This window comes from Pocillopora damicornis, chromosome 12, assembly GCF_964200805.1.
Source record: "Pocillopora damicornis chromosome 12, jaPocDami1.2, whole genome shotgun sequence".
Classification (NCBI taxonomy): Eukaryota; Metazoa; Cnidaria; class Anthozoa; order Scleractinia; family Pocilloporidae; genus Pocillopora; species Pocillopora damicornis.
In genome coordinates this window covers 11,987,317-12,002,275 of record NC_142681.1, presented here as the reverse complement: position 1 = coordinate 12,002,275, position 14,959 = coordinate 11,987,317, and the positions used below count along the sequence as shown (strand labels likewise).

At 36.8% G+C, this 14,959-nt stretch overlaps 1 protein-coding gene and 1 pseudogene across 4 annotated transcripts; both read right to left on the bottom strand.

The window, feature by feature from the left end:
* Positions 1-3,521: 3,521 nt before the first annotated feature.
* On the bottom strand, positions 3,522-9,473 carry LOC113674503 (uncharacterized). 4 transcript variants are annotated; one of them, XM_027190980.2, is made up of 2 exons: positions 7,605-7,644; positions 3,522-4,206 (listed from the first exon to the last, which is right to left on the bottom strand). In XM_027190980.2, exons 1-2 carry the CDS (start codon positions 7,627-7,629, stop codon positions 3,662-3,664), a joined length of 570 nt encoding a protein of 189 aa, XP_027046781.2. In that variant the 5' UTR covers positions 7,630-7,644; the 3' UTR covers positions 3,522-3,661. The 4 variants fall into 4 exon arrangements, 2 of the variants coding, with proteins under 2 accessions (XP_027046781.2, XP_089045793.1); XM_089189667.1 differs by lacking the exon at positions 7,605-7,644 and adding an exon at positions 4,791-5,501; XR_016181769.1 differs by lacking the exon at positions 7,605-7,644 and adding an exon at positions 4,329-4,784 and having other exon boundaries at positions 4,069-4,206.
* A 3,667-nt stretch (positions 9,474-13,140) lies between these two features.
* Positions 13,141-14,752, bottom strand: LOC149036507 (uncharacterized protein KIAA1958-like; annotated as a pseudogene).
* Between the last annotated feature and the right edge of the window lie 207 nt (positions 14,753-14,959).

Here is a 14,959-nt window from a genome sequence, read left to right as displayed (position 1 = left end):
AAACATGTTTACTCAGCGTTCAGTTTAACTGCTCTTTAATAAGCAGGTGAAGAAGAAGGAAATCCCTAGGGAAAAGAAAAACGACTTTATAAAAACGTAAGAAAAAGCTTTACATTGACGCAAATTAAGACACACTGCTAAAAAGGTCTGAAACATGATATAATAAAGGGCGGCGTAATTCACTTAAAAGTGTGAAAAATAATGTTATAGAAATGATACGTGGATAACAAAAAGATTAAAAGAAATTAGTACGTGCGGAAGTATAAGACAAGTAAAAAAAAACATCCCATGCAAAGTCTCGGTTTCAGCGCGGCTATCCTAGTTTGACCTTCGCGCGGATTATGCATGCAAATGAAAAGGTGTTCGCTCCAGTTGACCTGTAATCACAAGTACGTTCTTAAAGCGGTTTCGCCATAATCTCAAATCGTGAGATAAATGGCCACTTGAATCGAGTGTCTCGTATTTTCTGTTTCATTCGTATTTCCCATGCATATTATTTCTAATGTTGTAATTATTTTTTCCGTTCTTAATGTATTATGTATGTAACATATATGTTTGAAACCAGTGGCAAAGACATGTAATGATGTAAATTTGAGAGTTTCGAGTCGTCAAGAATTAAAGTCGTCCTAAGATTATTGCTGGTGCGTTGGTTATACTTGCTATCAGCAGTTATAACTGCACTAGCGAAAATAATTTAAACAGATCAGAGGAGCTCACAGAGTGCTTATGACACAAGATCTACGAGCCAAAAAGATGAAGCGATGGTTTTCGGCAATCAAAAGTTTAAAAACAAAAAGCAGCAAGCTAAACTAAAAGCAAATCAAGAAAATTTGGCTCTCATCAAGTATCTACAACACGAGAACACGAGCTAATGAAAAAAATACACACACTTGGCTCGTCAAGTTCAAAACAGTTCGATGAAGTGACTAAAACTTAAAAGGTTTATGAGCAAAATGACCGATTTGATTGACTCCAAATAACATAAGGCATAAACAGATATTAATAAGGAAAAAAAAACACCTTCTTTTATGAGGTCGATCTGATCAGATCTTGCAAAGAAAACGATATTAAAATTGGTTTGTTTTGATACTTTTCAAAGTCAACATGGCGATCAGCATTTGCCCAGAATTTTAATCAATGAAATTATTTATTGCAATTCAACTACAATACATAACATCATCATTAGGATAGTCTACAAAAGAGTCATGGACCCCTTACAAAGGCAGACCTCCTAAAAGAAAAAAATAACAATAATCTATAATATATATATATAAAAAACGTCCAATAAGAAATAAATAACAATCATCCAAACTGAAATAGAGTGCATGAATGAAGGATTAAAAATTCAGTCATATCTTGATGGCAAGAAGTCCCTTGCACTCTTGGTAAAGCTGGAAATTTTAGATGCCTGACGTATTGATAATGGTAATTTATTCCACATATCCACAATCGTATTAAAAAACTGCTTTTAAACGTAGTAGTTCTGACAAAGTTCTTCTTCAGTGTAATTTCATCCCTATAAGCAATCACGTTCAGAAATTAGTACACATTTAAATACACAGACAATATATACAACAAACCGCACACACAGACGGCAAATTAACTAGTGATAAAGAAGTTTAGCTTTCATTGACCTTCTCTTTGTTAGCTTCTAATTGTGTCCTTCGCTAGATTGAGCACAACAAGCGGAGCGCTTCCAATGTTGCTGCGTGATGTGTTACTGGCGGTGTTCATTCGATGCCAATGGAGTCACTCCTTCCATCCCGACTCAAAGTAAAACCGATCAAATTGCCCATAGCTCTGGAAAATACGGGCGACCAGGTTGAGGCACCGCCCTGTAGCTAAAATACAGTAAAACACAAGAAATCTAAGTTACAACAAGTAATTTATTGTTAACAACTGAGTTGAAAACGTAAATTGGCCACCGTAAAGGGTAAAAGAGCTGACGTTTCGAGCGTTTCAGAGCCAATCGCTCTGACGAAGGGCTAACGCTCGAAACGTCATCTTTTTTACCCTTTACGGTGGCCAATTTACGTTTTCAACTCAGTTGTTAACACTAAATTACCTGCTATACTCTCCCACCGATGCAGCATCACAGTTTCTTACCCCCTTTATTCATAAGTTATAACACGTTTGTGCGGCGTGAGCTGCACCTATAACTTGTGGCACCAAATTCTAGCAATACAAAACAATATGGCTGTAGGGTCCCGCTTATCGGTAACAAGGCTTCTGATGCATGCCAATTGGTTTGTTTAAAGGTGATTTCACAATCTCTAGTAGTTATTCAACCTTTCCATGGCCATAATAGAGTGTTGGAGTGTTTTTAAACACTCGAAGTTTAAATTGGAGTCAAAACTTGACAGCTTACGAGTGAGTTGGCGCACTCAATATGAAAAAACGCGTTGAAACATTACAAAAAACAAACGTAATTTTTTTGGGCGTAATTTTTAATAAACAAAATTCTCATTTATCGAACGTAGTCCTTACCGACAGAAGAAATATTTTAGGTACACGGCAAAAATCTGCCTGTGGCCAATTTTCTAGTTTTCTTCAATTTTCGTTCTCAGTCGCGAGAAATGCCATTACCAAAGCCACTGAATACGTAACTTTCGGTTTTCCTTTCCGTATTTTGGTTTTCTTCCCCTGCTAGGAAAGTTTGAACGTCACCTTCTGTAAGCGATACGTACTTTCTAATGTTGTAGCAGCCATAATTCGAAAAAGTTCCGACAAACGACCTTGCATTGAGAATCTTGAAGGCTTCACCGTTCATTCCTCAACCTGACCGAGGGGCGCGAAAGGCGAGTGACGTGTCAGCAGCTCATTGGTGATATCAAACACGTAAAAAATACGATACTTTTTCACGTGTGTTGTTACGGCTTTTCTCAGGGCTGGAGATCCTTATATAACACCGTAGTTTATATGATAAATCATGTTACAACTTTTTAATAATGCGCATGAAAAACTTCGCAGAAAGGCAAGACAGACGAAATTTGAGAGCGTGCGCGAGCTATTTGTGACTTGCACTCGTGTTACATCTTAGAACTCGCGTCACAACTTTGCACTCTTGGCAGCCCATCAGAAGCGCGTAACTTTTTCATATTAATTATTAACTCGGTTACCGCTCATCATCTTAATGTTCTCAGTACCGTATGACAATATATTGTCACAATTTAAGCAGCAATTTGGTCCGCTACATCACTCATTCACGCCAGAGTCAGTGAAAGACTTTTTGCTTCTCTTTGGTAAACATTTCTCGAGCTCTGGTACAAATTGCGAGTTTGTAGATCTCGTTTATGATTCTGGAAATGACGGATAAAAGTCTTTTTATGCCATCATGATTTTGAAAATCAGGCTGAAGATGACTTCAACAAGATATTGGTATATGGCCGTAAAATATACCAGTTTAAAAGACGTGCAAGCACGAATAGATGATAACAGCTTGTTATAAATTGACTAAATTGTTATGATGCAAAGTGAACAACTGCATTATCATATGACTCATTATAAATTATACGATAGCCTGTGTTCTAGTTCATTTTATTTTGTTGTGTGCCATGTGAACCTGTAAATACAAACACAAGAATTGTTGTATAGGAGATCTCATAAAAAATGTGCGAGAGCTATTTTCACTTTCTAATGCTTTTACTTAAGTATGTTAAGTCTACTCAAACATCGATTCAATGACGCCCTCCCGAAAAATCCTCTTTGACGCGTACTCTTTGATCTTTATCCATAGGCGATCCGGATTTTTGGATTTTCCGCAAAACTTCTCATAATACAATTTATGAATGTCTTCTACCGACCCAAAAATATCCTTATGTACAATTGTTAAGATCCAGTGCATTCTATTAGGAGAAAATTCGTGTATAACAGATCCGTAATCTTCTAGAAAAGCAGCTCGGAAAGTTTTCCAAGAGACTGACTTTTCACCGTCGAAGTGCCGCAACCAGAAGTCATCAGAATACATAGGCGACGGCCGAGAACAAGACCGCTCTCTTTTTGATTGTGTCAAACTTTTCATTGACATAGCTTTAAGAGATTTCTTATGTGATGCCAGCTCTCCATCTATTGGAGTAACATTTCTTTCCTCATAAGTCTCTGTGCTTTCATCGAGTGACTGAGTGTTGATCAAATATTTCGCTTTTCGCGACTCGCATTCAAGCGGCTTTCTTCTCTGACGACCTCTCTTTGACCAAAAAGTTGCCTCTGTGAAAAAAGAATAAACAAAACTCTGACTCAAGATTCAGTCTTTTCCCACTAGTCCTAAAAATAAACACTGGTGGGAAACAGTCTATCGAAGTCTACTAATGTCTCAACAAAATCCTTACCTAGAAAGCGTGAATTTGGAAACTTTACCCATATTTCGTTTTCGTTTTTTCTTGCACTTGCCTATCATCAGCTTAAAAAGCTTTAATATGACACATATGATTGGAGAACTCGGCAGAATTCATAAACAAGTGCGTGCATTCAGCTTAGTACGCCTAACCACAAAAAAACTTACACCAGCTTATTAAATTGAGCACAAAGCGGACAAATCAGTTTGCAGGTAATTCTGGAATTTTTTGTGTAAATAGGGATTTGGACTGGAAAAGCTAATCTACATGCTGTTTTTATCAGGTAGTTTAACATCGAGCCTTTTACAGAATGCAAAACATTTCCGAATACTATGCAGTGCCAAACTCAGTCATCAGCTTTTCTCATATAAACAAACTCAGAACAGAAAAATGAAACGAAAACTGATTACAAGCGAAAATGTTCCTTCTAAAATCATATTCTGTTTTAAATTACACCTCCATTTCTTCCATTTACTTTCGATCCGGAATTGTACCAAAGTGTTTTGCATTGCTTAATTGTCAAATCTGAAATACTGGAGGCGTTCGCTGTTGTATTGTTACTCAGAGATAACGTATTTGAACAAATAACCACTTGAGTTCCCACGGCCTCCTCGTTTACGTTATTAAATCTCAAAAATTGCAAAAAGCTTTCAAGCACTAAACTAAATTTTCGTGAGCTTGAATTTCTTGATTGATAACTACGCATAAATCTTCTTATATGTAGATGTAGATAAAGTAATTAAAAAATCAGCTCAGCGCACGTAATGTAGGTTTGGAAATTACTAAGGCTTTCTTTTTTAAGTTTGTTATGCTAAATAATCACGAATATAGTTTGAGTCACTGAGAGAATAACAGTTACAAAAAGGTTATCGATATGGTGAGTCTAAAATACTGTTCTAATGGAAAAAAAAAAACAAAAAACAAAAACAAACAAAAAAACCGTCGCAAATTCACTTTCATTTGACAATAAAAATCTGCGATAAAATATTATAAAGCATGACACGACGTTTCGACGTTTCCAGAACGTCATTATCAAGTAAACTAAAATAATAAAATCGAGTATATATATAATGAAGCGGTGAATAAATTACAAAGCGTTAAAAGTTAAACAAAGAGTTTAGCCCTAATGGAATCGCTCTGGGTGTTTAAATTGGGCCTTATTGTTCTTATGTACAATAAGTTGTACAATAAGTTGTACATAAGAACAATAAGGCCCAATTTAAACACCCAGAGCGATTCCATTAGGGCTAAACTCTTTGTTTAACTTTTAACGCTTTGTAATTTATTCACCGCTTCATTATATATATACTCGATTTTATTATTTTAGTTTACTTGATAATGACGTTCTGGAAACGTCGAAACGTCGTGTCATGCTTTATAATATTTTATCGCAGATTTTTATTGTCAAATGTTTTACCAAATCTTTACTTATTCAAATTCACTTTCCTGCTTGTATAAACCCAACGTGGCGATCTAGCGTAACGTCATCGGCACCAGAGGTCTACGTTATATGAAAAATCGATTAGATCTGACTTTTTCATTACTATTTCTTTGATAACACAACAAGAAATTGTATGCTGGGAAAAATTCGGCTGAAAGCTGATTGTAGAAAAAGACGGTAACTTATGAAATACAACGACCATCGTCACCGATCGTTTAAGAAAAAGCCAAACAAAACAAAAAGAAAAAAACCTTAACATCAAACTGAAGATTTTTGTATTTTTTTCATTTCCTTTAGTTTCGCAATCGTAATTAGTATTGGATCATGTGTAGGTAATTGTGCAGACAAAACATTCGACGAGCATCAAAAATAAACATAGGCACGCAATGCATACGTAAAGCGCGGGAATTATGTAGTGTGTAGGATGCGTCCGACAGCTTAGATCATTTCCAGGGTAAGATAAGTACAAACGAAATATGGCTTTATGATATATGAACCACTTTGAATACACGTGCATTTTGGATTGTTGAGGAGACAATTTTGGTTATCTGTACAATGACTTTAAAATAACAAGCATCCGTAATTTGAGCTTAAGGCTTCCCGAAAATGACAAACATAACATACAACCTAAGAACAACCTTATTCTAAATGATTGCTGGAAAACTGACTTGGACAATAAACATCGTAGATTAACAGACATGCGTCACTTGAAGGACTTAAAGTAAATTCCACCCACACGTGATGAACCAACGAAAAAATTAAATTATTGTGACTAGTCAATGACAAGCGATATAGACGATAAACGTTATAAAATAGTGTACAGGTAACATTTGAATCAAAGTGTGCCTAAAGGGGACAAACATAACATACTCATTCTAACAAATAACAGAATAAAAGTTATAAATGAGGGATTTACATCGTTTTGATAGTTTTCGTGCGGATTATGGCGCTGCCATAAAAAGTACATGTACGCTAAGATGGAATTCAACCGTAAGATGTTTTCTCGATCGAACTCTTTCTCTGCTTGTATTATAACACAGTGTTATGTGAGTACAATACAACAGCTTGTTTTGGGGAATAGATTTGAAAATATTTAGGTCTTCCATTCTACGCGCGTGGAAAGCGCGACGAACGAAATCCACGCTATAAGAATAAATGATCTAAACGCACAGCAGTATGGTCTCTGTATTCACAGTTAAATAATGGACGCTACAGAATATGTCTGCATCGTTTGCTGATGTGATTTGGTTGTAGACAATGATGTTATAATTCAGTTAGCACGGCTTAACGCGACCAAAGGCGAAAATTGCACGCGTTTTTAATAAAAAATTTAATCAAGGTAATGGTGTTAGATGAAAAGTGTACGGCACGAAACTTTTTGTGAGTTAGAAAAACGAGTGACAATTTACTTCGCGAAAAGTTTGTTTTTCTTTTTCAAACAGATATGAAAGTTTGGATGAAGCGAAGTATATGTCAACAGTAAAATATGACACAGAAATTAATTATTCTTGGTTTCTCTATTTGTTACGTAATATTGGTGGAAAAACTCTTGTTTATCAGTTAATCCTTTCGTTACATTTTCAGTAAGATTTCGGAATACGAAGCGAGATTTTAAACGTTCCCACATTATCAGCTAAATAAAAGCCAGCTTGATATGCACTGGGTTCCCCCTAACAAAAACAAAGTCAATAAACGAAAAATATATTTTTTGGAATAAACTGTTGTAACAAACATTGGTTTGATGCCATAAACATCAGGCATTGGAAAAATCGAAAATACAAACATGACGAAAACTAAAGATAAATAATCGAAAATTAAATAGTTCAAACCTTTTTCCCCCTCCGTTTCATTCATATCGACAGAACGATGTCCGCGGCGAAAGAAACGAAAAACTTTGAGCATTTTTTATAGATAGCTTGCCTCTCGCCTCATGACTAAAACGATTACCATTTAAATTTTTCCTTCAACATAAGCTAACAGCGTAAACGAAAATAAAATATACCATAATTATTCGGGAAGACAGGCAGCAATTTCAATGTTATTTTTTTAATTAAAAACAGGCTTTTGTCTTTTAAATTTAAACTGTCGAATTAGAAACTCGCTTTGTCCATAAAGGAAATCTCTTAATATCAAAGATATTTGCAGATGTGAACCTGTATTAATTTATCTAAATAAAATTGAGCGTCACTTTGAGCAAATAGCAGCGTTTTGCTTGTTTTTCACAAATTGATGTTAAGAAATAATGATTTAGGAAAAATCAGCGATACATTCAGTAAAAGTGACCATTAAGAATGTAAAAATTTAACAGATTAATTATTCACAGGCTGATGTTGATTGTCACTGCTATTTAAAGATTACCAGTAAATTAAACTTTATCATACTTTGGTTTTTTCACATCAGATTAAGAGATGTATTTAGATTGTTTGTATATAGTTACGATTCAATGTCGATAAGAAATCTTTTACCAACGTAAATAATGCATTATGACGGTTCGGTTTTAAATGCTGAATCTAGGTCATTGTATGTTGTCTGTTAGTTGATATTAACTGAATCTGGCTAAGCCTTCAAAATTAAAATTTGAATGAAACTTGTGATGAAGCTTTCTATAACTTTTGATGACAGATTCTAAATTGCTTCTCCTTAGAAACCTTTAAATCAGCTAACAGTTCCTTATCATTTCTTCTCGTCTTTGGGTGCAGACTTACCTTCTTAAGTGGAGCATTTTTTGGCCGAAATTGTACATTAGCTATTTCCGGAGCCTTCCTCTTCGCTTTTTCAGTTAGCATCTCAGATTTCACCACCAAATGATACTTTTCAAAGCTTGACTCACCATTTTGATTCTGTTTATTTCTCTTTCTTTTTTCTGCCGACAAATCTTATTTAGAAAACGGATCTGTAAACACTTCCGTAAAATCTACTTTAGATAAACAATTTGAGGCAAACTAGGGGAAGAAGTACTATGATAGACGTGCGTTGTTTGACAACCACGTGACTGCACCGATATTTCAGAATGTCAGCATTGGTTAGGGATTAGTCATCTGGGGGAGGCAGAGGATTTTGGGCTGTTCAAATCGTTTTCAGGGGGAGTGGAGAGGGGATCACAAAAGAACTAGGCTGAATAGAAGTGCAAAAGCAGTGATCGACTTCCTAATTCATAAGTGTTTTATTTCATAGGCTTTCATAGGCACCACAGAGTGTGCTCTTTGATTGGTTGTTGTCTCTGTGTTTGATTGGTGGAGCAAAATATCATTTTCGACCACAAATTTGTTACTTCTTTCAAAAATCTAAGTAAGGGCTTTGTCTTCAGAGCGCGCCGACATGCAGCCAGCACATGCAGAAAAATAACTCTACAAGAACAAAATAAAAAATAGAGGAAAAAGAATTCGTCGCCTCAATAAATTCTTAGTTAAGATAAAAAAAATAAAAGCATTAAACTTGTCATAAAATCCACTGTTACGATCGTTTCCACACAAAATGATCAATAAAAATTTTTGTAATTTACCCATCGCAGGAGCAATCAAAATATATCGTCCACTCACCATATCTACTCCAGTATACCCTCTAGTCAATTTCAGGAAAGTACAACAACATTTGATAAATCTAGTAACTACTACATTTACAACACACCCATTCAGTGTTGGATGTCATCTCCATATCACACATAATGTATGTGTGTATGTACGTATGTATGCCGTGCGTTGAAGCCTTTTTTGCCTGTATATGATAATTTTAACCTCAATATTTCAGTGATATCTCAGCATATATACAAGGAGTCATTTGCAAGGTATAACAAGTAAGCCAATAGTCGGCGTGATGAAATTAGAAAATAGTTCAAACGTTGACGCAATTAGATGAAATGTGTTTCTACAAAATTTTGAAATATTGGAATCAATAACGTGGATAAAACTTATTACTCAGTCATATGATTCTTTTTTCTTAATACATCTACATCAAATATATCTTCCAATTACAGACAACCGCAAGCTAACAAGATATGTCAATTTTTGGACGATTTTATATAACTTTTTGAAAGGACACCAGATGATCAAAACTTCAAACATTTTCGCTCATTCATTTCCTTTCTTCCATTCGATTTTATTTGGTATTTTTAACACAAATTATCGTAGCACGATCATTATCATGATGTTGAATTGTTTGATTATACAATTACGCTTAAAATGCGCTTATTTGGCTTTACATAGCGTCATCATGACTTGGAAACGTCTGTAATTCTTCCACAACTTTTTTCTTCCTTTACATCTTAAAACCTTGAAAACACAATCATTGATAAAATTTTTAAGATCCGTTAAATTCCCAAGATCTGATCCTTGCTGTCCTCCTATCTCCTCTGCCATGTCTTACATTGGAGATTATTATTTTAAACGTGTCCCAGCACGTGTGTTCGTGAGGGTGCGTGTACCGTTGTGTGTGTAGGTGTGTCTGTGTTTAATGAAGAGAGAACCTGGGCTGTTTTTAGTTTATTTACCCACATCGCAATATGATAATATATTGATATTGTGAGGAAAAATTATAATTTTATCACTAATGATAAGCTATTTAATAATATTGATAAGGATTTTATACTAAGCGTGTTCTTTACTGACGCGGTTTAAATATAAGAAAATCATGTATGTGCACTGCGGTTGAAGAAACGAATATAGAAGCGATCCTCACAGTAATGAATATTATTCACCACTTGGAGGATATATTTGAAATCAACATAATGACCAGCTCCCAGTTGGCTTGTTAGCTCACTAGAGTTGGTACAGCGCTGCACCGGTATCGCAAAGGTCATGGGTTAAAATCGCAGTAGTGTTCATAACTGCGAGGATCGCTTCTATATTCGTTTCTTCAGCGGCAGTACACATAAATGATTTTCGTATATTTATAGTCGAGTAGCAACATGATTTCTCGTGCTATTTGGTATAATTATGCAACTATAAATTTTTCAAAGACTTTAAATTGAACTCGGCTGCAATTTTTTTGTCTTTGAAAAAATTTCCTCGTGCTTATCAACACCAAATTACACTCGAGTTCATATTACTAACACTAACACGAGTGCAAAAGTTGTAACGAGAGTGCAAATAACAAATAGCGTGCGCGCTGCCAAAATTTTGCCGTCTTGACTTTCTGTAACGCTTTTTCGTGTCAATTATGATCAAGTTACAACATGATTTCTCATGCAATTTGGTGTAAATAAGCACTTGTGCTCGGGTAGTGCAATTGTGTAGTCTTTGAAAAATTTACTCGTGCTTATCAACACCAAGTTACACTCGAATTCATGTTACTGCCTACTAGTAATTGGGTGTCAAATGTTTGTTACTTATGTGCCAGGCCTGCTTCTGCTCACTGGTCAGTTTGCTAGACGCTATCACTTTGTGCTTTTTGAGCAGTTCACAAGCTATAAGTTCGGGAACAAATTACTCCATTATCAAAGAAACTCAACACTAAAAGCTAAATGGAGACTCTTAAGATTATTTTCCGTGCTAAATGTACGGAGATAGTGCGGCCTGCTATTTACAATGAATTTTCATTTTTGAAAGATAAAAATAAGCCTTACGGATGCTGCTCCCTCGTCACAGTGATGATGTCCAGAAATGCAGTGTCGCGCAACTAATCATGGGGTGTTTTGCTTTTCAACAGTCTCTTGGGGCAGGCGTCTTCTCGCTGTTCCCCCGCCCCTGCCCCCACCGTCCTCTCTAATTCCAAATCAAACATGGCCGGTCGGATAAACGATCGCCAGCTTCAAACGCTAGTTCACCCTAAGAAGACACCTGCACTGCTGGCCAAACATTAAGGGAAAGTTTAAAAAAATTGTTCGATAACCTTTTTTTCTAAGGAATCACCTTAAAAGATGAGTATCGAGTAACAGGAGTTGAGGTGAACCAGCCAGACAAATGAACGGATAAAATCCTTCCCGAATTCCGCCAGTTACGTCCCTTATCCCGCTACCATGGCGAAACTTTGAACATCTGTTCGCTACCGAGCTCTGTACGCCTTTAACTGAATGTGGAGCGTGTCGGATTTGTTTCTACGATGCGTAACGTTTCTCTTTTTGCAAATCCTTTCTTTACGCCTCGTAAAAAGTGTTTACGGGCCGGCACGACTCCTGCCAGGCGTTGAGTTTATTTGAACGAATTTCTCCACAATTGCCCGTATGTCAACAAAAAAAGAGGCGTGGTTGATACGGATCCTTTAAGCTGCTACATCAAATTGATTCCTCAAATATTGAAGGTTTTCTTAACTAAACCTTACAAAAGGCTTTGAAAAAACAAAAATCAAACCAGATTTTAGTGGTTCGTTTTATACCTAAACTACTCTTTTAACTTTACTGATTTCGCTTTACTTAAAACCCCTACGTACGTCAACATTGTTTTGTGCTTATTACATCAGAAATATAGTTTTTCGTTAAAAAAGAAAAACTCTTGAGTATGTAAGCAATGTATCCTCCTTAGAATATTGGAAAAGAAAGCACAAAAAATTTGAACTAGATCTCCCCTAATTTGGGATAACTCTTTAATTTCGATGAAATACTGGATAGAGTATTTTCTCTTCTTGTTTCTATTTAATTTATCCATCTAAAAGTCTTTTAGCTCTGTTTCCTTCTCGAAATTCTCGTTATTTAATCTCTCGGAGCCCCTTTTTCTGTAAAAAATTTTAAAAAAAAGTTATTTTTAACTCAATTAACATTTTGGATATAAAGCAAATACAATGATACCAAGGTCAGTATGTAAGAATTTAAATGGCTAACACTTGTTTGTGATTGGCAGAGAGGCACTTTCGAGATTCTATAATTTACACTGGAGAGCATTGATAGTAACTCCTCGAAAGGAAAAAAAATATATATATAAGTGAAAGAATCAAAGAGGACGCATCGATTCTCTGTTACTTAGAGTTTCGCGCATAAGCGCTCGTCGGCAGAACTTTTTTAACGAAATACCGGATGAAGTATTTTCCCTACAGAAAAAGTTCTGTCTGACGAGCGCTTAGGCGCGAAACTCTGAGTAACAGAGATTCGATGCGTCCTCTTTGATTCTTTCACTTATATATACTCAGCTCTGCTACCACAGCGTTAAGCACTTTATGACAAGGTAGACGCTACCCCCACACTTACATATGTATAGGAAATCGTATGAACGCGAGTGCATTTCGTGATTTATGGGCACGAGTGATGTTTTGAAAGTTCTCAAAATTGCACGAGCCGTAGGCGAGTACAATTTGAGAACTTTCAAAACGTCAAGAGTGACCATAAATCACGAAATGCACGAGCAGGTTCATACGATTTTTTATTTATTATATTCTCGACAAAATTACTCCATCGCGCTACTCTGCACGCCTTACGTACTACAAAAAACACTTCAATGGGTTCCAAAATGCTCACATGTTTTATTTGAACCAATCAAAAATGTAATGTTGTGACAGGTAAATCAAGCGTGAAGTTCTTGAAAGTTTCTCAGAAAATATTACAAGCCGAACTCAAAAGCTAAATTTCAGTTATTAAAAGCGGCAAGAGTACTTAAGCCCGCTAAACTGTTTTCAAATGTTTGATCTCAATCGGCCTCAGGGAATAACATTCTGACTTGTAGACTTTGGTGAACTGCATTGCCCCTGAATGACGTTAAATGTGACTTGACAGTTGTGAAAGTTGTTCACAGTGAAAGCATGGCCGCTTGTTTTCACCTGTTCACACGTTGAAGTCGTTGCAGGAGAAGACCACATTGGTAGACCAGGAAAACTGCTGGAGGCTGCTGACTGTGGAGCATTGCTGATAATGTTTGAAAGCTGTCGCTGTTCCTTCTCGATACCTTCATCGTAGTCGTTAAGAGACTTTTCACTTGCGTGGCCGGTCACCTGGATTATCGACTGCCTCTCGACGCTTGCTGCTCTGAGTTTCTTCACAACTGTCTTCCTTGCAGTGTGGTTAGTCAATTTCTTCTTGCTTGTTTCCAGAGCTGTGTTCTAGACGACGCTCTTCATCATATTGTCGATGCTGTTTACGCCGAGCCGCTGCTTCTTGTACCAAACATTTGTTTTGGGATTATGGCAAGGTAAAAAGGACCTTTGTCGCGCAGCTCTTGAGGACGCCTACTAAGGTATTGCTTCAGTAACTCAACAGGACATCTCTGACCGCCAGTAGCGAACATTTTTGGCAGAACACTACGATGTTTTGTGTTCAGTCCTCCCTGCCTCGTCTTTGTAGGATTTTCTTTAAATGTGACGCACTCTGTGCCGCTGTCGTCCACACACAAAAACTGAAGTCCTCGACTTCCATTGAATGGTGTTCCTGTCTTCTCCTCAGGCCAAAATGTTGCGTCAAGATCCACCACATCGTCTGGGAAAGAACTCTTGGACTGCAGTCGCCGAGACTTTGTTCACTCCATAGCATTTTTTCTTCTTCGGCTGTCAGTGCGTTCGCGGCGTTGGGTCTCTTGCCTTTTCCTTGTTGACGGAGACACTTCACTTTTCCTTCGAGTACCAACTTCGACTGGTGAAACTCTCGGTCTCGTATAATAGAGTACTTGTAGTCATGCTCTTTCAAATAGCGGTCGAGGGCTGCCAGCATGGATTTTAAACTCTCAGGTTCGTACTCACACCCGTCTTTTGTGCGTGTTTCTGTGTAGAAGATTTGCAACATTTTATCGAGTTGTTCGTGCTCGTATTCTTCCATTTTTGGGTTTACTTTTCGTTGAGTCGCCCATGTTTGCCAGACATTTAACCAGGTCTGTGTAGCTTTCAACGTGTTTTTGTTTTTTGCATTTTCTTTAAGTTGCTAAACGATGTTTTGGTTTGACAAAGCAAATCGGCTGTCAGCCATTTTTTTATAATTTGGTGTTCAAATTTGGCGCTTCCCCGGTGTTTCCATGGCAACTTCTCCGTATTGCACTCTATAACCTCTATTGCACTCTATAACCTATTTATGCATTCATCATTGACCAATCAGAAACGCGATATTTTGTTGAGTATATAATAAATTTCTATATGGATATATATTGAACTAGCGTTGATGTTCAAGGTAACAAAGGACCCCCGCCAACAGTCAGCGACCAGTAAACCGCAGCCACCTTCACATCTAATTTAACTTCAATTTGTGAAATATCTTTTCGGACTGAGTCTTACCTCTGCTTGTCAAACTCGAATCTCACATCATCTCCAATTAGCGTAAACGAAGCCCACTCAGACACAT